General features: G+C 34.8%; 5 protein-coding genes across 5 annotated transcripts; 1 reads left to right on the forward strand and 4 right to left on the reverse strand.

Moving 5' to 3' along the window:
* Window positions 1-238: 238 nt before the first annotated feature.
* On the reverse strand, window positions 239-1,640 carry J7337_009234 (uncharacterized protein; the record flags this gene model as incomplete). Its single annotated transcript, XM_044826835.1, has 2 exons — window positions 239-1,020; window positions 1,064-1,640. The coding sequence occupies 2 exons, from the start codon at window positions 1,638-1,640 to the stop codon at window positions 239-241; spliced, it is 1,359 nt and encodes a 452-aa protein (XP_044677429.1).
* A 343-nt stretch (window positions 1,641-1,983) lies between these two features.
* On the reverse strand, window positions 1,984-3,312 carry J7337_009235 (uncharacterized protein; the record flags this gene model as incomplete). Its single annotated transcript, XM_044826836.1, has 3 exons — window positions 1,984-2,365; window positions 2,410-2,993; window positions 3,217-3,312. 3 exons carry the CDS (start codon window positions 3,310-3,312, stop codon window positions 1,984-1,986), a joined length of 1,062 nt encoding a protein of 353 aa, XP_044677430.1.
* A 1,272-nt stretch (window positions 3,313-4,584) lies between these two features.
* On the forward strand, window positions 4,585-6,317 carry J7337_009236 (uncharacterized protein; the record flags this gene model as incomplete). Its single annotated transcript, XM_044826837.1, has 6 exons — window positions 4,585-4,662; window positions 4,721-4,952; window positions 4,998-5,024; window positions 5,074-5,311; window positions 5,357-5,770; window positions 5,819-6,317. 6 exons carry the CDS (start codon window positions 4,585-4,587, stop codon window positions 6,315-6,317), a joined length of 1,488 nt encoding a protein of 495 aa, XP_044677431.1.
* A 2,879-nt stretch (window positions 6,318-9,196) lies between these two features.
* Window positions 9,197-10,741, reverse strand: J7337_009237 (uncharacterized protein; the record flags this gene model as incomplete). The annotated part of the gene is made up of 1 exon (XM_044826838.1): window positions 9,197-10,741. One exon carries the CDS (start codon window positions 10,739-10,741, stop codon window positions 9,197-9,199), a length of 1,545 nt encoding a protein of 514 aa, XP_044677432.1.
* Window positions 10,742-19,573: 8,832 nt separating this feature from the next.
* J7337_009238 (uncharacterized protein) lies at window positions 19,574-21,217 on the reverse strand (the record flags this gene model as incomplete). Its single annotated transcript, XM_044826839.1, has 1 exon — window positions 19,574-21,217. One exon carries the CDS (start codon window positions 21,215-21,217, stop codon window positions 19,574-19,576), a length of 1,644 nt encoding a protein of 547 aa, XP_044677433.1.
* Between the last annotated feature and the right edge of the window lie 293 nt (window positions 21,218-21,510).

Below are 21,510 nucleotides of genomic sequence, written 5' to 3' on the forward strand. Positions count from 1 at the left end.
TTCTGTAAATAGATTAGAAGTACTTAGCCTTAATATAGTATGCTTCTGGCAGGCCCAACAGCCAGTATTTGTTCTTTTCAGGTTTATTGTTATTCACAGGCAGAAGTGCGGGGAGTAAACATAGCAATACAGTATTTGCAAGAGTAACAGGTATCCTTCCTTATAACCTGAAATTGTCAACTAATACACATACCTAATACCACTATATCAACTGATAAACTATAATACCCCTTTGCTACTACGGCCGAGGGAAGTCTGCGAGTTTCAGACCTGTGATCTCCTTCTCAGCTGCTACTAGCAAGGGTTCAATAAGATCCTTTAGGCGGCAATTATGCCTAACGATAGTTCCAGGTTGCTCTGGGTTCTCTGTCGTGGAGGAAGTGGTCCCAGCATTAGAAGCAGATAAACCTTTGGTTCCAGATTGAGAAGATACTTGAGGGCTTTTGACAGTCTGAGACACAGTAGGTGTACCAAAGAGACCACCCGGAGAGGGAGAGGGCCGACCAAAGTTGAACGACTGCTGAGTATTGGTGTTCTGAGGAGTACTGCTACTGCCAAAAAGACCACTGGAAGACCGAGCGAGCCCACCGGGGGTGGTAGTCTGCTGAGAAGCCGATGCAGAAGGAGTATTGGTCCCAGCTGTTGTAGGCTTTGGTTGACCCTGAACAAGCCCAGATGGATATCCAATAAGACCTCCGGACACAAGGTTCGCAGATGTAGGATCAAGATTCCACCTACCAGCATAGTTGAGGAGAGGTGCTTGACTTTGTGGTCCGAAATAGGCTGGCGACTGCACATTGGCTAGCGATGCGAGTACAGCGTCGAGGGATAACTTGGGGAATGGCGATGACGGGCGGGGGTATACTCCCGACTTCTTCATTCCTTGCAGCAGACTTCCCAGCAGCGTGGCTCGGCATGCTTCATTGCATCCTACCTTGTCTGCAAGGATCTTGGTCTGAAGGTTTTCCAGCCCATCGACAAGACCCTGCAGAATTTCGATTCTTGTGCTTTCGATTTTATCTGAATCGTCAGTTGAGTCATTAATCCAGACTAGCTGACATACCAGAAACATCTGCTCTGATCGGCAGATCATAAGTCGATACGACATCGATGTTGTGCCTTATAGCCATTTTTGTGTAGGTCTGGAAGAGGGATGCGTGCTCAAAGACAAAGGATGCGAGAATCACTTGAGCCAATGGCTTGTCCCTCAACTGTCCAGGCTGGAGCCAATCAACTGTCCATCCAAAGAGCCAGTTTGTGCTGAAAAAGGCCACAGCCTCATGGCACTCGAGATCGTCAACGATCGTAGCAATGTCGCTTAACAGATCCAGCTTGACACTGCGGGGAACATCGCGTGTTTTGCCATGGATGATCTTCAACACGAGCTCGAATGCTTCGGGGTCAAAGATGCCTTCGAACTTCCAGTGATAGAGGCCGTCTGACTCGACTGAGGCCTCTTTAAATTGACTTGAGAAGAGCTTTGCTGCCCGACGACAGGCAAGGGTTAGATGCTTCTTGGAACAAAGGTAGTGCTTCTCGATGGGAGGGTCTGGGGTCTCGGATTGAGTAGAAGCAGGCTTTACTGGAAGAATGATGAGAGTATCACCCTCAGGGTCGATCTCAATGCGCGTGTTGGCCATGTTTGTTGATGATTGTACTGTGATTGTACAGTACTGTGAAGATTGGCTGAAATGCGTTTCAGCTGCTGATCCCCCACTTCAGGTCGTCAATCTAAGGTCGACCCGCCAACAGATAAGGACATGTATCCACTTTACATAAGCCAAATCAGCCAGGGGTCTGACAGCGATAAGATTGAGAATTAGAAGAGCCAAGGCACGAGGGTAAAGAACACCAATCGACAAATCTGGGCAATATACTCGTTGCCCTCACTGTCGTCTAACATCTTGCTTCTGTTTGGAAAGCTAGGGATCCTTATGACCGGGGGTCCATTTCAATTACTATTACTTTTTCGTCCATCGTAAACTACATATTCTCATACTGAACAGTCGTAGTACGCGTCTGCAGTATCCCGTCCTCACTATCATTATCCCCAGTTGGGTTGTTCTCCAAAGATTCATCCGATCTGCCACTGTAGATGTTGACATCTGTCTTACCCATCCCTTCAGGCCGCAAGCTCACTCTGTTGAAGTGAGTATCATGCTCCAGCTCCACGAGCGTATCGAACTTTCGGCGTGGTCCATTTGAACCACCAAAGGTGTGGAGACCAAAGTTGGCGCTTCCACTTTGCTCTTCACTACCTTTTCGTGTGCTTTTGTCGCCGAGAACTCGAGGGGCGACGTTTTTGAGAAAGACACGAAGGGTAGGGAGGGAACCGCACATGATGAGCAGATTGGCTTCGATGATGCTGTCGTTGTCAGATAGGTCATGCAAAGAGAGTTGGTGACTTACACCCAGAGGCATCCTTCTGCCAATGACCAACTCTGGTCGGGATTCGACAAGCTTGGCAGAAGAAGAACCAGCCGGACAATGGATGTGATGAGAGTAATGGAACCGATAGCGAATAGTCCGACAAGACCAAGCTTTTGTCGCGCAGACATTTGTAGACCGACAACTGTTGGAATAGGCAACACCAACAGCATCACATCAGTGATGCAACCAAAGGCAGCCTGGGTGATGTAGATGGGAGGACGATTGATGCAAGTAGCCCCAACCGACATCCTAACATCCCATCCCGCAGCGATAGGTTTGCATGCGAACAGAACACTGAACCAGATACCGACGAGACTAGCACTGCAGATGAAGCCGGTGAAGTAGACCGAGTATTGATACCATAGAGATGGCGAGAGGCGGTAGTAAAAGAAGCAGAGCGTAAGCTTGGAGAGGATTGTCGTCGGGATGTAAGTCAGTGTCGTGCACATGACGAGTAGGTTGGCTTGAGTGTTGCTGTCGATTGGCATCTCCCATGCATGGACGCCAAGTAGTTTGCGACTGTATGCATTGAGAAGACATGATTGAGCCGCGATAGAAAGGACCTAATTAGTTAGTGAGTGTCATAGAAGCAGGCCGATTGTCGTACCCAGGCGAAAAGGATTAAATCTACAATCAATTAGTGAATTTCCAAGCAAAGAACATCAGACACTTACAGTCGTCAATCAAGAACTTGCGTAGAATCACCGCATTCGTATACATCCGCTGCCCCAAAAACGCCGTCGCTATCGCAAATTCAAGCCCAAAGATCCAATACGCATTCCTTACCATCGACGCATCAGTCAATGGGTTCTCAAAGTCAACTCTGTACCCCGATGGAGGTGCCACCGCAACCTCGACACCGTTGACGACAGGAAACGACATGGTAACAGTTGATCGAGAGTTTAATTCCCGCGTAGTGCAAACTCAGAACGACATGACGGGATGAAATGGAAATAATGAGACGCAAAATCTTTAGGTGTCAACTTGGGCATCAAGTCGTGCAAATCTTTCAAGTCACATCGTCTACTGATATACAGCTGAACGTGATTTAATGATCACTGCGCAAAGGGGTATATTCCCTACAGATTTCCATGTGAGAGAAAAGAGACGACAGAGAATTGACTGGGGTTGAACCTTAATTATTGGGGAAACGTCAGGCGAGATTAGAGGGAAGAAATAAAACGTCAAACTTGACGGGCCGTCCGGGTAGAGAGAATTAGTTATGCCGGCCTTCCATAACAAGCCTAGATTGGGGGGGAAAAGACAGGTTTTGGCTGGTCTGTTCTCACGGTAATTCCGCGCTGTAACAGGCTGTGAACAAGGGTCATGACTCGAGGTCAAGAGATCGTCATGAATCCCCGCCTTTTACGGTTGACTACGAATCGTCAGCCCCAACTGCCGATGTAACGCTCGGATAATATCCCCTGAGGGTTGCAGAATGCATGTGCCGCTGATTGAGGGAACAATGGTTCCCCGGAGAACCTTGGTCTCGAGCTCACCGAGACTTTGGGTCGTATTATTTAGAGTCTCGTTAATCCACTCACTGTCAGCGCAGACTCTGAGCTAGCTTCTAGGGTGAGAAGCATGACAACCGATGGGGTTAAGCTTGATTTAGCACTAACGTCTCGTCAATCTAGAGCCATGGGAATTGAACAGTTGAGTCGTTTCGCGGTCTATGACTGTTGAGTATTACAATTGGCGATCGTTAACCTGTACCGACAGACTCCGTCTCGTACATGTCTATTCATACTGTCTGTAGGTGCCTTGCCGTCTTGACCTTGCAGCTCGTCTGCTCACCTATGAAAGAACCATGTTAATCCCGGGGTCATGGCCGAAAACGATCAAGATCATCTATGCAGGATCAACCAACATGCATAATCGAGTAATGCCATGAATCCCTTACCAAATCCAACCTCCAGCCCATCTGACGAACCAATCGCATCCCCATAACCCCCCCAGCATCCCACTCCATCTGCGTGATTTTACCCCCAAGAACAAGGGTCCACGAACCCGCCAGTTCCTCAGCCGCTTCTGCACATGACGATCTTGCCCATCAACAAAAAGTACCCAAGTTCCCGCACAGACTTGTCCTCTCAGATCTTCTCTCCCCCTCTCAAGGTGACATCCCATCATCCATCCCGTTTCATCGCAATCATGAAGACGAGTGCCTCAGTCTTGGCTTGGGCATCAGCCCTCCTCGCTGCTTCACCCGCCGTAGCCATGGAGACTTGCGTAAGCTATTTCTGTCGCAAAACAAAAAAAGCAATGTCACTGACCTTTCGCGTTTCAGTGTGCCTCACTTGAAGCAAAGGGTCTGAAGCACGTTTACTACCCCGATAGTAACGGCTACAAGACCCGCACTGAGTCGTATTTTTCCGTGTCGTCGCAGCTGGAACCTTATTGCATCGTTCAGCCCGAGAGCGCCAAGGATGTATCCACGATTATCAAGACATTGACGGCCGATACAAAGTGTAATTTCGCGATTCGAAGCGGTGGACATACCGTTTGGGCGGCGAACAACAGTGAGTTGCATGCTCGCTTGATTGAGTTTGTCTAATTGCGTGCAGTTAACGATGGTGTCACTATTGACATGGGTGAGTTGTCTTTGCCATTGGTTCAACGTGAAACACCTAACATGCATAGGATTGATGAACAAGACTACGTATGTCAAGAATACAAAGGTTGCTCAGATCCAGGCTGGTTCTATTTGGCGAGACGTCTATGGTGCTCTTGAACCATATGGTGCTACTGCTGCAGGTGGTCGTACTTCGACTGTCGGCGTTGCTGGCTTCCTGACAGGTGGTGGCAATACCTTTTATACTGCCCGTCGGGGTTTTGGCTGTGACCAGGTTGTCAACTTTGAGGTTGTCCTCGGCGATGGGTATGTACGCGCACGCTATAGCGACATCTACTAATGTTTCATCAGACGCATCGTCAATGCCAACAAGGACAACAACGCCGATCTATGGAAGGCCCTCAAGGGCGGCTCAGCCAACTTCGGTATCGTCACCCGCTTCGACGTCCAGGCCTTCGACGCTCCTCTCCTCTGGGGTGGCCTGGTCACCTACTCGGCCGAAGAAACAACCGATGCCCACGTCCAAGCATACAAAGACTGGACCGATAATATCGTTAACTACCAGGATGGATCAGTCATTCCTTTCTGGAGTTACACTCCTCAGAATGGAAAGATTGGCATCACAGTGTCGTACGAGGATACCACTGGTGCTGTCGCTCCCAAGGCCTTGGACGAGTTCTGGAAGATTCCCTATGAGACGTCCAATTTGCGCAAGGATACTCATCGTAACATGACGATTGAGCTTGAGCTGGTTGCTGGATACCGGTAAGTAACAGTCGCCCTTCTGTCTACTACCGATAATAATGTTGTTAGCAACGTCTGGTTCGCCATCACCTTCAAGAACAAGCTCGGCTTGTACAAGAAGGCTCTGGAGCTGCACAAGCAATTCGTCAGCGACTGGAAGGCTCAATCCCCCGACGGTGACTTTATCTGCCATGCCATCTTCCAAGCCATTCCTACCATTTTCTCCAAGCACTCCCTAGAGCGAGGCGGCAACGTCGTCGGTCTTGATCGCGAGAAAGACAACGCTGTCATGTTCCAGGTCCAGCTGATGATCAACGGCGTCGAGCAGGAAAAGATTGCTCGTGAGCGCATGGTTCGCTTCCGCAAGACGATGAAGCAGTACAGTATCGACCAGGGTGCTGCTGTCGATTGGGAGTATCTCAACTACGCCGACTTTACCCAGGATCCTCTTTCTACTTACGGCCCTAAGAATGTTGACTTCATTCGCAAGGTTGCTAAGAAGTACGATCCCAAGGGAGTTTTCCAGACCAGACTGCCTGGTGGGTTCAAGATCTCCAAGGTTGCCTGAAGCACAATAGTAGTCTTGGATAGAAATCTTGACCAACATCATACGTGTCATTCGTTTCGTTGCTCGTCAGCCGCGTAATTGCTGTGCCGGCAGTATACGCCCCGTGTCAGCTCTCGTAACTCTCGTGACAGGGGTCCCGCCACTAATACGCGTAATGCAGGGTAAGGCAATACTTTACAGACAATTACATACTATACTAAGTCTAAGAGTTGTACAAGTTTTAAGGTAGTAAGTGTTATTATTTATCTATAGAAATCATGTTCTCACTCCCTCTAAGCTTTTATTCGTTCTTAGCAATAAAGTTTATATATAAACCCATTCTTCCAGTCGCCATTGATCACTATATAATGCAATCAGCAGAATAGTGTCAGAATAAAAGTTTGAACTGAGTGCCTGACTGTCCCTCTAACTCAATAGATCTATATACTACATATACACTACATAAGACTTAGATACTTTAGAGATGCCTACATAACATTTAATAAGTGTTTTGAACATTATCTGGAGTTCTATTCCCGCAATCAACTGTTTCATTACCTTTGTCATCACTTCTGGAACCCGGCTGCATAAGTACTGACAGAGGTTTTACATTTAACATTAGGTGAAAGTCCTTAACTTGGGCTGATGCTCTTAACAAAATTTCAATATTCTTAGCTAAAACAAAGTAAAGAAAAGCCCTATAAAGGAGTTCCAATATTATTTCCAATATCGACCGTCAGCTCATTTCCAGGCCTGTGTATCACATCTCCCCTTACACCCTGTCCATTCCTAGCAAGAACGAAACTAACGGATGGGGAGTCGCCTTGTGGAAGTACTGAAATAGTGATGGGAACTTGGGATAGGTTAGCCAATTTAATACAAGCCCAGCTGTGCTTCAGTGCTCACTGTAGTGTTGGTTCAGGTTCAACATTGTCATCCAGTTGTTCCTGTCCCAGATCGTAACAGGGGGTAAATCTTCGTATGGACAGTCGATGGAGTAATCGGCTTCTTCACCGGATTGATTGATGATATTGAGGACATAAAGGTTTGACATGCTGGTGGGCTTATCGAGGATGTTTGGTGGGTACAGTAAAGAGGCAAACTCGAAGTTGAAAGTCTGAAGGAATAACGAGGTGATATGGGGGGGAGTTTCGATGCTTTATATGTCCCACTTTGACAGAATTATTGAATCTAGCTGCAATGTGACAATATTCTCAAAAAGGTGATGCAGCCGCTTTCTGATTTGGTATAGTATAGCGCTAAAACTGGCCACAGTCATTCAGCCCGCCACTATTGAAAACACTAATATACTGTAAACATTAGAAGTTGAGTCTATAACGCAACAATACTGTATGCCTTGGCACTTGAAGCTATCGGTGCAACTGCCGCCTATAAGGTTAAGCTTTGGGCTGCCTAAAGTGTAGCTGATAAGCGATAAGTAACTTCTTACTGCCCCGCAATGCGAGGTCCCCACTTCTTACTGGTTTATGTCTTGTGAAAAAGGGTTATAATTGGCTATACTGTACATAGACCCTTTAACTACATACCCCCGGTATCGGATGTCCTCTTTTTCCAGGTGTCGTGTTTCCAAAATCATCTCTACCTCATTCTTTTCTCAAGGCTATACTATACTTGACTTCTATCTTTCCCTGATTTACCGTACAATTTTATAACAAGGCTCTCTCGCGATGGCTTCCAACATAGAGAAGCTGGCCTGCGAAAGCTGTATTCGCGGCCATCGCGTCGCTAAATGTCAGCATACTGGTGAGTATCCTATAATGGCAAGGATCCCTGGAGGCACAAACTCATGATAACGCGATGTACAGACCGCCCGCTTCTCAGAGTCAGTCGAAAAGGACGTCCGGTCTCTCAGTGCAATCACTGTAGGTCCTTGCGCAACTCACGATCTGTTCATACGACATGCAAATGCGCATCGGCATCACATCAGGCCATGCTAAAGCAGTTTGATCAAGGTATACTCCCTTCCGGGTCATCTCATCAGAGTTTATATTGACTGTGTCTGGTGCTCAGAACGATGCTGCTGCGATGAGGGCCAGACTTGCACATGTGCACACAAGACAGCTCGCAGAAACACGAAGAGCATCCAGTCGCCACCTTCAACAGAGAAAAGCTTAACACCGTCAGTTGCCTTGTCGCCTTCAGAATCTGGAGACAGGACTGCAGAGACTTCCTCGACACCAGGTCGTTCATGCTGTGCGCCGAGTTCAACACCTCACGACACTACCGCAGCCATCAACCCAATTTCGACTCCAAACCCTGGTATCCCGGGTTCATGGAACTCTAGCGACGTGCTTGATCCGTGGAACCCCTCAGTACTGGATTCTTTGCCGGAAACCTTCTTCCTGGGTCCCCAAAGTTTAACAGAAATATCGGATCTCCCCCCAAACCTTGGCCTGAACCCTATGGCAATACCGACTTTTGACGATCCATTATCAATAGTGGGGCCATTTGATGCGGCCAGTCTTTTCAAAGATATCGATATCAGCCAAATACATCTCCCAGATGACTGGGTCGTTGGGGATTTGACGATGAATGAGTCTCACGATCCAGAAACAAAGCCCAACCAACTCTAACCCTGCTGAACCAGTGGCGGACAAGGGATGAGGGATCGATTTATGACAGATGGATTGATATTTTGATGGCTACACAATGCAACTCGACAGCTACCAGATTGTTGGCGAAACATGATGAGCTCGGTAGAAAAGGCTGCAACCGATGGGGATCAGACACTGAGGAATATAGTTGCTTCTGACGACGAGACGAACCAGCTGCACTGGGTCTCTTATCTTCACTTCGGCGTATGATTTCTTCTGCTTGAGATGCTGATGTTCAATGTTAAAATCTGATATTAATTGCTTCATTGAACTGTATGCAGTATGCTACTGCTGCTGATCACACCATCCGTCCGGATTATATGTTGCCAGATTCTGAAACCCCGATTGTTCCCTCTGAAGCGCACTCAACTTTTCCTTCAAGTACTCCCTCTGATTCTGATGAATCCTATCAAAACTCAACAAAAACGTCACTAGGAACAGAAAGTCCTCAACCCTTGCTTCAGCATCTTGTTCCTCTCCAGGTCCAATCGGCAGCGCCAACACATCAGCCACGGTACTCGTTATCTCGAACAGCTTCTGCAGAATCCCAGATCCATGGAGACCAATACTCTCAACCCTCTCCAATCGAAGGACCACGTTCCGCAATTGAGTCGATAATCGTTGTGCGGGGAAGTGCATCGAGAAGCCCTCGTGAGAGTTTTGCGGAACAGCTGATTGTAAAAGACCTTGAGATAACGCAAGCTGCCAAACGAGAATTCTCATCCATAATCGCGTGATGAACAGATCAACGTGTTGAAGCTCTGTCAAACCCCAACCGCTCGACACCAAAGCATTATCAGTTTCTGCAGCATCAAACTCGTCCTGGTCAAGTTGAGCTTGCTTATGCTCAATCCACGCGGCAGTCATTTCTGGAGCCGTGGCCTGCGGATCTTGTTGCGCTCTCCAGTGGGCTAAAAAGGTATCATCTAAGACGTGGAATAGTCTAATCAGCCGATTGAAGCCTTGGTTGACGTGGGGAGGAAGTTCGTGGTCTGTTGTCAAAACGCCCAGACTGAGTGGGGGCAGAATGGCAGGATGACCAGCTACTATTGTGAGGAAGCGTTCGTGAATGGAAATCTCGCAGTATAGACGTTGTCGGGTGGCTAATTCGTGGTCGGTTAGTGAAGCATCTTTGTATCGATCTAGGTCGAGCATTTGGATCATTGCAATGGCTTCTCGAAGAATGACAAAACTGCGGTCGAATCGCTTAAACGCCATGAGACAAATCTCCAGGAATACGCATGTTACAATGCGTTTGACTGTCACTGGTAGCCTCCCGAGAATGCCAACTCCCATTTCAGATTGTCTGTGCGCTTTGAAGCTCAGATTCATAAGCTCTGTGATTCTGACAGGTGCTTCGCCCTCCGAATCCCAAGACGTTTGTGTAAGGTTGATAGTGACAGCAGCGTATGCGTACACAAGCGCAGCGTCCTCAAAGCTTTGGTCCATCGCCTCAATTGCAGCCACAATCTCCGAAGGGAGAATGATTGGATTGACGGGAAAAACCACGCGCTCATAGTCGAGCAACAGGTTGAGAAAAAAGTCGGAAGAGTACGCCGACCCAATACTCGTCGGTATCGCATTATAAGCGACAGGCGAGGGATCATCAGTCTGTGGAGAAGCCGAATTGGACCTTGCATCGTCAGGCCTCGTCCCCTCTCGGATCTGCGCTACCAATCGCCCTCGCACGGTAGGTCTTCGCTTGGAGGTTGCAGCGGAGTAGACGCATGCAAGGTTAAGGTGGCCACATTGCGAACAAGGGACTGAGCCGCTGCATTTGACCTTGCGAACGCGACATGGATCGCAGGCTTTTGAGATTCTTCCGCTCATTGCTTGTTGATTGAGGAATGAAGTGATCGAGACGAGATGCGGAGTCGAGAGGCACGAGATTTATCACGCTAATCAAGTCTGTTGGTATAACCCCACATTGCCACATCCAGACGAGCTGAGTCTAGAGCCAAGCCTCAACTGGAGTATCCTTATTTACTGGGGTAGTTCCGGGATCTGACATATCACTGCAGTAAGGTTCAGTGTTATAACCTAACAGGACCTCCACATGCACCCCACATTTTTCACTAATTAACAGCACTCCTGCTAAAGATAATTAGCGCTAAGTCTCTATAATTATAGCTAATCTAGTATAATCAGTACTAATCTATCTAGATTACTACTAATCCTATAATAACCTTACTAATTATAATTAGTAATATAAGTATATATATATATTTATTTAATAGTAAATAGAACTTAACTTATTAGCTATTAATAATACTTCTTTACCTTAATAAGCCTAACCTATACTATTAACTATTAAGAGATATAATACCTTAATATACTTAATATAATACCTTATATATTTTATAAATATAAACTTAATATAGCTAGTTTACTTATTTAAAAACCCTAACTATTATATATTAATAGTTTTTATTTAAAATATATTATATTTATATTAAGTAATATTATATTATTAAAATATCTAGTAATATTAAGCTAGTACCTTTTTATACTAAAGTATTTCTTAATAATACTAAAGTTATAGCTAAAGTCTAATAGCTTTATAATACTATATATAACCTATAGGTATAACTTAATACTTAGTAAAATGCTATACTTATTAATACTAGTAATAGTAAAATATATAAGTATAATATTAAAAAAGCCTTTAAATCTCTTAAACTAGAACTATTTATTAATAAAATAGTAAATATAATTCTATTTTTTATTTAAATAAAGGCTTACTTTTACTTATTTTTAAATTAGCTAGATATATTAATAAAGAAAATCTTATATACTTTATTTCTAATTTAAGGAAATACTAAAGATTAATAAGATCTTATTATAAAAGATTTCTTAAAAAATAAAAAAAAAGATAACTAAAAATAAGAAATTTAGAATATCTTTATTAACTAGATTAACTTTAAAATAGCCTTAAAAAAGAATTTTAAAGTAATTAATAAAAAAAGATAAGCTATAGCCTAGATTTAAGTACTTAAATAAATTATATCTTATATTATTTACTTTATTAAGTTTTAAATATTAGTATTTAAAGTTAAATAAAATAATAATACTTTTATAAAATACTATTATAAAAAATTAAAAGATAAAGTTAAAGATAAACTATATAAAGAAAATAGATTTAAAGACTTAATTATATATATTATTATAGTAATTAAGATTAATAAATAATAGTATAAATATAAAAAAAAGAAAACTAACTATAAATAAAGAGATAATATTAACTTATATTACTTTAATAATTAGTATAATAATAGATATTAAAATAACTCTTAAAACTAGAACTAATAAAATAATACTTTATATAAAACTTAAGTAAAATTTATATTTTTAAAAGCTATTTAGCTAGGTAATAACTAATATAAACTATAAGATATATTTAAATATAAGTATTATAATTATAATTAGCTTAAATATATAGTATAATAATACCTAGAATTATAAAAACTAAAAAACCTTAATTAAAGTAAGTAAGCCTTAAAATTAACTTAATAATAAGATCCTTAAATAGCTTAAAAAACCTAGATATTAGAAATAATATAAAGTATATATAATATAGCAGAAACTATTACTTTATATAAAAATAATATATTAAAAGATAGGTAAAACCTAGATAAAGAAAGCTTTATTAAGGAACTATAAAATCAGTTTTCTATATATAAAGATACTAAAGTAAGAAATATACTTTAGATTTTAATATTATATAAAACTAAGTTAAATAAATACTATAAGGAAATAAAAAAAGACCTAGCTTATAAAGAAAAGAAAAAAAGAAAGTAATAAGAAATTTATAAAAAATAAAAAAAAGAAAAACTTATAAAATTATAAGTTTTAAGAATAATAAGATAAAAAAGCCTAGCTATTTTTAAAAAAAATAAGTAAAAAGAAACCTTATAAACTATTAATAATATCTTAATAAAAGCTATATTCTAAGCTATAAAAAAAGTATAATAAAAAAAATATAAAGCTAGAGACTAACTTTATATTTAATAATATAAAAATAATTAAAGTATAGGATATAAAGGAGGTATAGCTAGATAAGTAATATAATACTTTTATTATAGGGATAAAGAAATTTAATAAAAATAGATTAAAAAATATAAACTGCTTTATAAAAAAAATAAAACTAAAAGAATATATTTAAGCTATAAAGACTTTTATATATAAAAAGCTAGGGAATATAAAAATATTAATATAATTAGCTTAATATTAATTAAAGTATATTATATTAGTAATACTATAAATTTATAATATAAAAAAAAAATTTAATTTTTAAAATAATATATAAATACTACTAATATATAAATAGTATTAAAATATTTTATAGGTTTTATATAAAAATTATTAATATAATATATATAAATAAAAGAAACTTAATAATAATTATTTTCTAATTATAATTCCTAGGATTTTTAATAATAACTTATATTTTAAAAAGGAAATAAAAAAGTACTTACTTTTTATATAATATAATAATCTTAAAATACTAGAATTATAATTTAGTATAGCTTATTATTAATAAATTTATAAAAATAAAGATCTACTTAATAGAATTAAATAATCTTAATATATAATTAAGGAAATAGAAAAAGAGTTTAAAGAAACTACTTAAAGGAAATATATATATTTAAAAAAGATACTATTAGTTAATAATACTAGTTTAGAAAATATAAAAGAATTTTAAAGATAATAAGAAGTAAATAGATTATATTTAAAAGAAAAAAGAATTAAAAATTAGGCTCTTTATATAAATAAGGAATACTAGTAAGAAATAAAGAAATATAAAAGATAGTAAAAAAGAACTTATAAATAGGTATTTAGGTATTTTATAAAAAACCTAAAAATACTAATTAGTAAGTTAAGTAATAATAATAAATATTATTAAAGATTTAATTATAAAAAAAAAGACTATAAATTATAATACTTTACTATAATAAGGAGAAAGTTTTAATTTATAAAAAAAGTAAACTTAAATTAATAAAATATAAACCTTAAATAATTAAAGGAATTAAAAAAATACTTTTAATAATAACTATTTAATAATAAATTTATAAATAATTATACTAATAGTAAAGGATACTATAATAGTAAATATAAAAAAACTTATAAAAATATCTTAAGAAAAGCTATATACTATTTATAACTAGGCTATAGATAGGCCAAAAGTAAGAATAAGAATAACTTAAAATAATAAATATACTAAGAGTATTATATATAGTAAACTTAATAGATAGCTTAATACTATAAATTTAAATTAAAGAGAAATAGCTAAATACTTAAATTAACTATAAAATAAAAAGGAATTTTATTAACTTAAAAATAGTTATAAAACTATAATTACTTTAAAAAAAGAAATTATTATTTTACTTACTAATTAATATAAAAAGATAGCTTTTTAACTATAATAATAGTATTATAAATTAAAAAACTAATTATCTTAAGATAATTACTAAAAGATAAAGCTAATAAGTAGATTTTAATATTATACTTTTAAGAAAAGATATATATATTATTTTAAATATATTATAACTTATATAAGAAAATCTATTTATTAACTAGAGAATAGGCTAGGTTATATTCCTTAATAACCCTAATAGTAAGAAAGAAATAATTATAATAAATAATAAGAGATCTTAAACCTTAATTAAAGAGAATAATATAAGTAAGTATAAATTAAAGTATTTATTATTTCTAAAAAGAATATAATATAAATATAAAAAAACTATAAAAAATAAAATAAAAATCCTAAATATCTTTAAATAATAAGACTTAAAAGAAAAAGAAATAAATATAAAGCTAAGCTAAGATAGACTTAAAAATATCTTAAAATAATATTAAATCTATAATAAATTATTTAAAAAAGAATTAAAAATAAAAGTTCTTAAATATAATAAATAGAATTATAAAATTAACTTTATAAATAATAACTTACTATTTTAAAAGCTTTATATATTTAATTAAAAAGAGCTATAAATCTAGAAAGAATATATTAATAAAATATTTAAAAAAGGCTATATTAAAAAATCTAGCTTATTAATAGTATTAGTAATATTCTTTATATTAAAGAAAAATAGTAAAGAAAGACTAGTTATTAACTATAAATAGGTTAATATATATATTATTAAAGACTAAACTTTATTTCTACTTATTATAAAATTAAAAGATTAGCTATAAAGTAAAAAGATCTTTATAGCTTTAGACCTTAAAGAAGTATATAACTTTATTTATATTAAGAAAAAAGATAAGTAAAAAATAGTATTTAGGACTTAATTTAGACTATTTAAATATATAGTAATGCCTTTTAATTTTATTAATATACTTATAATATTTTAATAGATAATTAATAGTATATTTTAATAGTACCTTAATATCTTTATAATATATTACTTAGATAATATCTTAATCTTTTTAAATAATAAAAAAGAATATATAAAATATATTTATAAAGTCTTAAAAATACTATAGGATATTAAACTATTAATTAAACTAAAAAAGAGTTATTTTTATATTATAAAAATAGATTTCTTAAAATATATTATTTTATTAAATAAAATTAAGATAAAATTAAAGAAAATTATAATAATAATAAAATAAAAAGAACCTTATAATATTAAAAAAATATAAGCTTTCTTAAAAGTAACTAATTATTATTAATAATTTATTAAAGGGTTTAATAAGATTACTAATTTACTAATAAAACTTATAAAAAAAGATAAAAAATTTAAATAAAATAATAAAATATAAAAAGCCTTTAATTAACTTAAGGCTATAATAACTAATAAACTAGTCTTAACTATATTTAATTTAAAAAAAGAAATTAAACTAGAAATAAATATATTAGATTTTATATTAAAAGGGTAAATAGGCTAATAAGATAATATAAAAAAGCTATACCTTATTATATTCTACTTATATAAGCTATATAAAGTAAAACTTAATTACTTAATTTATAATAAGGAATTCCTAGTAATTATTAATTACTTTAAGAAATTTAAATATTATTTTATAGAAAGTAAATATTAAGTTAAGGTTTATATTAATTATTAAAATATCTTTTACTTTATAATAATATATAAACTTAATAAATAATAATTATATTATATAAAATACTTATATAAATTTAACTTTATAATTATTTATAAAAAAGGATTAAAGAATAGTAAAGTAAATATAATTAACTATAAACTAGATTATAATACTAGTATTATAAAAGTAAAAGAATAAGTATTAAAAAGAAATAAAAAAAGAGAACTTAAATTTACTTAATAAATATAAATATTAAAATAAATATAAATAGTAACTATTAAAGAAATATTAGATAATCTTAAAGAATTTATATAAGAATTTTATAAATACCTAATATATAAATATTAAGGGATTATTAAAACCTTAAAAAGACTTTTATAATATAAGTATTAAGTTAAATAACTTATAGTAAAAAAAGTAGTTAAGTAATATAATATTTATACTAAAATAAAAGTATAAAGATATAAGCTTTATAGAAAACTATAACTACTATTAATAATAAAAGCACTATAGAGCTTAATTATAATAGATTTTATTACTAAATTACTATTATTAAAAGAACCTTTAACTAGAATTTTTTATAATAATATTATAATTATTATTAAAAGACTTATAAAATTTTTAATTTATATACCTTATAAAGAAGATATAGATATTAAGAAAATAGCTTATATTTTCTATAATAAAATAGTATAAAAATAAGAATTATTTAAAAAGATCTTTATTAATAAAAATATAATATTTATTAATAAGTTTTAGTAAGTATTAATAGCCTACCTAGGAGTTAATTATAGATTTATAATAATATTTAAACCTTAAGTAAATAAATAAATAAAATAAATAAATTAAGTAATAGAATAGTACTTATAATATTATATTAACTATAAATAAGATAATTAAGTTAAAAAGTTACTATATATCTAATTAGCCTATAATACTACCTATAATAAGAATATTAAGCTTATATTATTAGATACTAATTTTAGCTATATACTAAAAGTATATTATAATATATAAAAAACTAAAATTATTAACCTTATAGTAATAATTAAAAGTAAAGATCTAAAAAATATATATAGTAAACTTTAAATAAAACTAAAGTTTATTAATAAATAGATATAATAATACTATAACTTTAAAAAGTTAAAAGGATTAACTTTTAAAGAAAAAGATATAGTATATTTATTTACTAAAAATATTATTATAAAATAACTAAGTTATAAGCTGGATTTTAAGTATATTAAACCTTATAAGATTATTAAGAAGATTTTTAAAAATAACTATAAGCTAGATTTATTAATAAGGGTTAGATTTTATAAAATTTTTTATATTATATTACTTAAGTTAGTAGCTAATATAATATATATTAAGATTAGTAATAAATTAAAAAAAATTAATAAACTAAAGCTTTATAAAGTAGAAATAATTAAAGAAATATAAGTAAAAAATAGTAAAAAAGAATACTTAGTAAAATAAAAAGATTATTTAAAAAATAAAAATATATAAAAACTACCTAAATATCTTATTAATATTTAGTAACTTCTAAAAGATTTTTATTAAAATTAATAAAATTACTAAAGCCTAGTATATCTTACTTTAATTACTTAATAATAGTAAATTAATCTTAAAATAAACTATTAATAATAGCACTTTTTAAAGTAAATTACTTATTATATTCTACTTACTTAAGCTTATTTATTAAGCTAAGGTTATATTAAATTATATCTAACCCTTTTACCTTTACTTAATAATATTATTATCTTAAATAAGTAATTTTAGTAAATTAAGTATTTATTTTATTATAAATATAAGTAAATTCTACTTAAAGCTTAATTAACTTATCTTTAGTAGCTTTCTCTATATACTTAAGATAATACTTTTTATTAATAATCTTTTAAGTTAATATTATATTAGTAGAAAATTATAAAATAATAAATCTAGAAAATAAACTAGTAGTAATAAATAAGCTATAACTATTATAAGAAAAACTAAACTTAATATAAAAATTATAGTAATTTAATTTTATAAAATCTAAAATATAAGAACTTTCTATTTTATAATAAATATAATTAAAATAAAATATAATAAGATTTCTAAATACTATAATAAAAAGCTAAAGGGATTTTTAATTATTAATTAAAGTTTTTTTAGCTTTTATAATATAGTTAAATATTTTAGAAAGATTATAAAAGTAAGATTAAATTTATTAAAGTAATTAATAATAAAAAATATTTTAAAAATAGGCTTTAAAAATAAAGCTTAAAAAAAGGAGAGATTATATTATAACTTAATAAGACCTCTATATATACCTTACATTTCTTACTAATTAATAGCACTTTTACTAAAGATAATTAATACTAAATTTCTATAATTATAGCTAATCTAATATAATTAATATTAATCTATCTAGATTATTATTAATCCTATAATAACCTTACTAATTATAATTAATAATATAAGTATATATATATATTTATTTAATAGTAAATAAAATTTAGCTTACTAACTATTAATAATACTTCTTTACTTTAATAAGCCTAACCTATATTATTAACTATTAAGAGATATAATACCTTAATATACTTAGTATAATGCCTTATATATTCTATAAATATAAACCTAGTATAGCTAGTTTACTTATTTAGAAACCCTAACTATTATATTTAGGTTTTAAAAGAGGCTTTAGCCCCTAGGCTATAAAAGTAAAGGATATTAATAAATATATATAAGTAATATACTTATTACCCTTATAATTACCTAAAGTCTTACTTTTAATTAAAAAGCTAGATAGTTTAATAATTAACTTTAAAAATATATAAATAAGTAGCTATCTATTACTTATTTATAAAAATAATTAAATTAAAGTATATAAAATATATATAAAGTAAGCTACTTATTAAAAGTAAGTTTATTAATTTAAGATAATACTTTTAAAATAACTTTTACTATAACTATATTTATATAATAAGTAATTAATAAATAGCTTTAGTTATTTCTTTATTTTTTAATATATTTTATATTATATAATATTATAAACTTACTTTAAAAGCTATAATTAAAGATTAATAATAAAAATAGCTATAAAAGACTTTTTAAAAATATTTTAAAAAGTAATATTAAAAATATTATTTTTATAAACTTTATTTACTTTACTTATAATACTTATAAAAATAGCTATAAGAATTAAAGTTATTAAAAAAGGATTTTTTAATATAACTTAAAAGTATTATTAAATAATAAAATAATAATAATTAATAAAATAAACTAAAACTAGGCTTAAGTATATTATATAATAGATTTATAGGAAAATATATACTCTTTTTATCTCTTTTAATAATAAGTTAAATAGTAAGTAATAATTATAAAGAAAAGTTAAATAGGCTAGTAATATTAGATAGAAAAGCTTATTTATTAGAGATTTAGTTATAATTAGGATTAGGTTTTTAGTTAAATAAAGCTTCTACACTAAATAAGTTATAAAGGTTTTGAATACAAAGGCTGACACGTCACAATATAGTAGAGGTATGCATATTGAACAATTCATCTCTTGTTGTACTAGCTAACTACCGGTATGACGCCTATTCCATAATATTCATTGACAATTGCATTCTAAACCATCTAAGACGCACTGCTGTTCACCTTCTCAACGTACACAGCGCTAGCCTTTTCCTTGGTCTGAAACTCGGCATCAACACGCTCAATCTCAGTAGTCTTGAACTGGCGAGCAGGAACTCCACGCTCAAAGAGAACGTCGAGCTCACCGTATGTTCGGCCCTTGGGCTCAGGAAGACGGAAATATGTCCAGACAGCACAGAGGAAGCAGGTTCCAGCCCAGAAGAAACCAGCCTTGGCACCCCAGTTCCAAGCAGAAGGATTCAACATGCGAGGAGTAATAATGTTGGTCATGATTCCGACAATGTTGTATGTGTTTCGGGCGAGGACGACGGTCTTGGTTCGGAGACGGGTGGAGGACAACTCGGCCACGAGAGAGTAGCAGACGGGTCCGACGGTCGAATCGTAGGTGAAGGTGTAGACGAGAAGAAGAGATCCGATGGTCCATTGAGCAGCGACGTTGTCACGGCCAGCAAAGGCGACACAGCCAATGGTCAAGAGGAAGACACACATGGCAAGCTGCCCATAGAGGTAGAGGGTTCGGCGACCGAACCAACCCATGAGGAACCAGGAAAAGACGGTACCGACAGCGCCAATGGCGTACTGGCCGAGAGACATGGAGAAACTGTTCTCGACAGCCATACCGGCCTGCTGATAGAAGTAGGTAGAATAACCCATAAAGGTAGCACCGCAGAGAGTCTGAATCATCCAGGTAACACAGACAATCTCAGTTCGACGAAGACTAACGCCCTTGAAGAGATCAAAGTACGAAGTACCCGCCTGAGCTTCCTTTTCCATCTCGTTGGTGTGAACCATCATGGAGATGGTCTCATCGGGTCTGAAGTCGACATTGCTGTTGCGGACGGTGAGACGTTCCAGAGATCTCTTGGCCTCTTCGATGCGGCCGCGACGAACGAGCCACCAGGGAGATTCGGGAGCAAGGTAGATTCCGATGATGAGGGGAACAGGCCACATCCACTGCAGAGCAAAGGGAATCTTGTATCCAAGCTCATCATCGCGGGTGACCATGGCACGGAGAACACCAGAGGCGATGAACTGGCCGAGAACCCAGCAGAGGTTGACGAAGGTAGTGAGATAAGCGCGGAGGTGGGTAGGGCAGACCTCAGAGGCGTAGGTGGTGGTGAGGGTCTGGAAGACACCCCAGGGAATACCGATAAAGATCTCTCCAATGAGAAGCTGAACTAGAGTCTCAGAGAAGAAGATGATGAAGATGAAGCCAATGCAGCCAATGAGAGCACCGATCAAGGTCTTGCGATAACCGAAGCGATCAGCGATGATACCGTTGAGGAAAAGACCGATGATTTGACCGCAGAGAGTTCCGTTGGAGAGACCAGATTGCCAAGCAGCTGTCAGTTGATACGTGCCGTCAGGCTGCTCAACACCAAATTTTCTCTGGAACGGGGGATAAGCGAAGAGGTTGTTGAGGAGGACAACATCGAATCCCTCCATAATGATGCATACGGAGAGAAAGATGGACCACAGACAAGCCTTCTTGTAGAGCTTGAAGGACTGTATCAAGCCCATGTTGTGCTCGGCTTCAGTAGCAGCGGCAGCTTCATGAGCGACGTTGGCGTCGACTGGCACCGCGACAGGGGCGATGCCATTGTCAACCTTGCTATCAGGAGACATGGTGAGAAGGTTGATCAATGAAGAGTAGTAGACTGTAGAAGGTGAGATGAGAGTGATGATCTGGATGTGAATCAGTGAGCGACACGCGACATCTTATACTTGGAGATGGTTCAAGGAGTTGAAGCTGTCGAGAAGCGAAAATTAAAGGAAAAACAGGATCGTGGAACAAGGTTTGGACCAACTGTTAGCGTAAAGGGGATTTCTTTCGCGGGGTTGGCCGTGATAGGACCGGTGCTAGACCAGAGTGGTCTAGAATTAAGCGTAAATGAAGCCATGTAGGCCCGGGCGTCAAG

The sequence above is a fragment of the Fusarium musae genome, chromosome 7, assembly GCF_019915245.1.
Source record: "Fusarium musae strain F31 chromosome 7, whole genome shotgun sequence".
In the NCBI taxonomy this organism is placed as follows: domain Eukaryota; kingdom Fungi; phylum Ascomycota; class Sordariomycetes; order Hypocreales; family Nectriaceae; genus Fusarium; species Fusarium musae.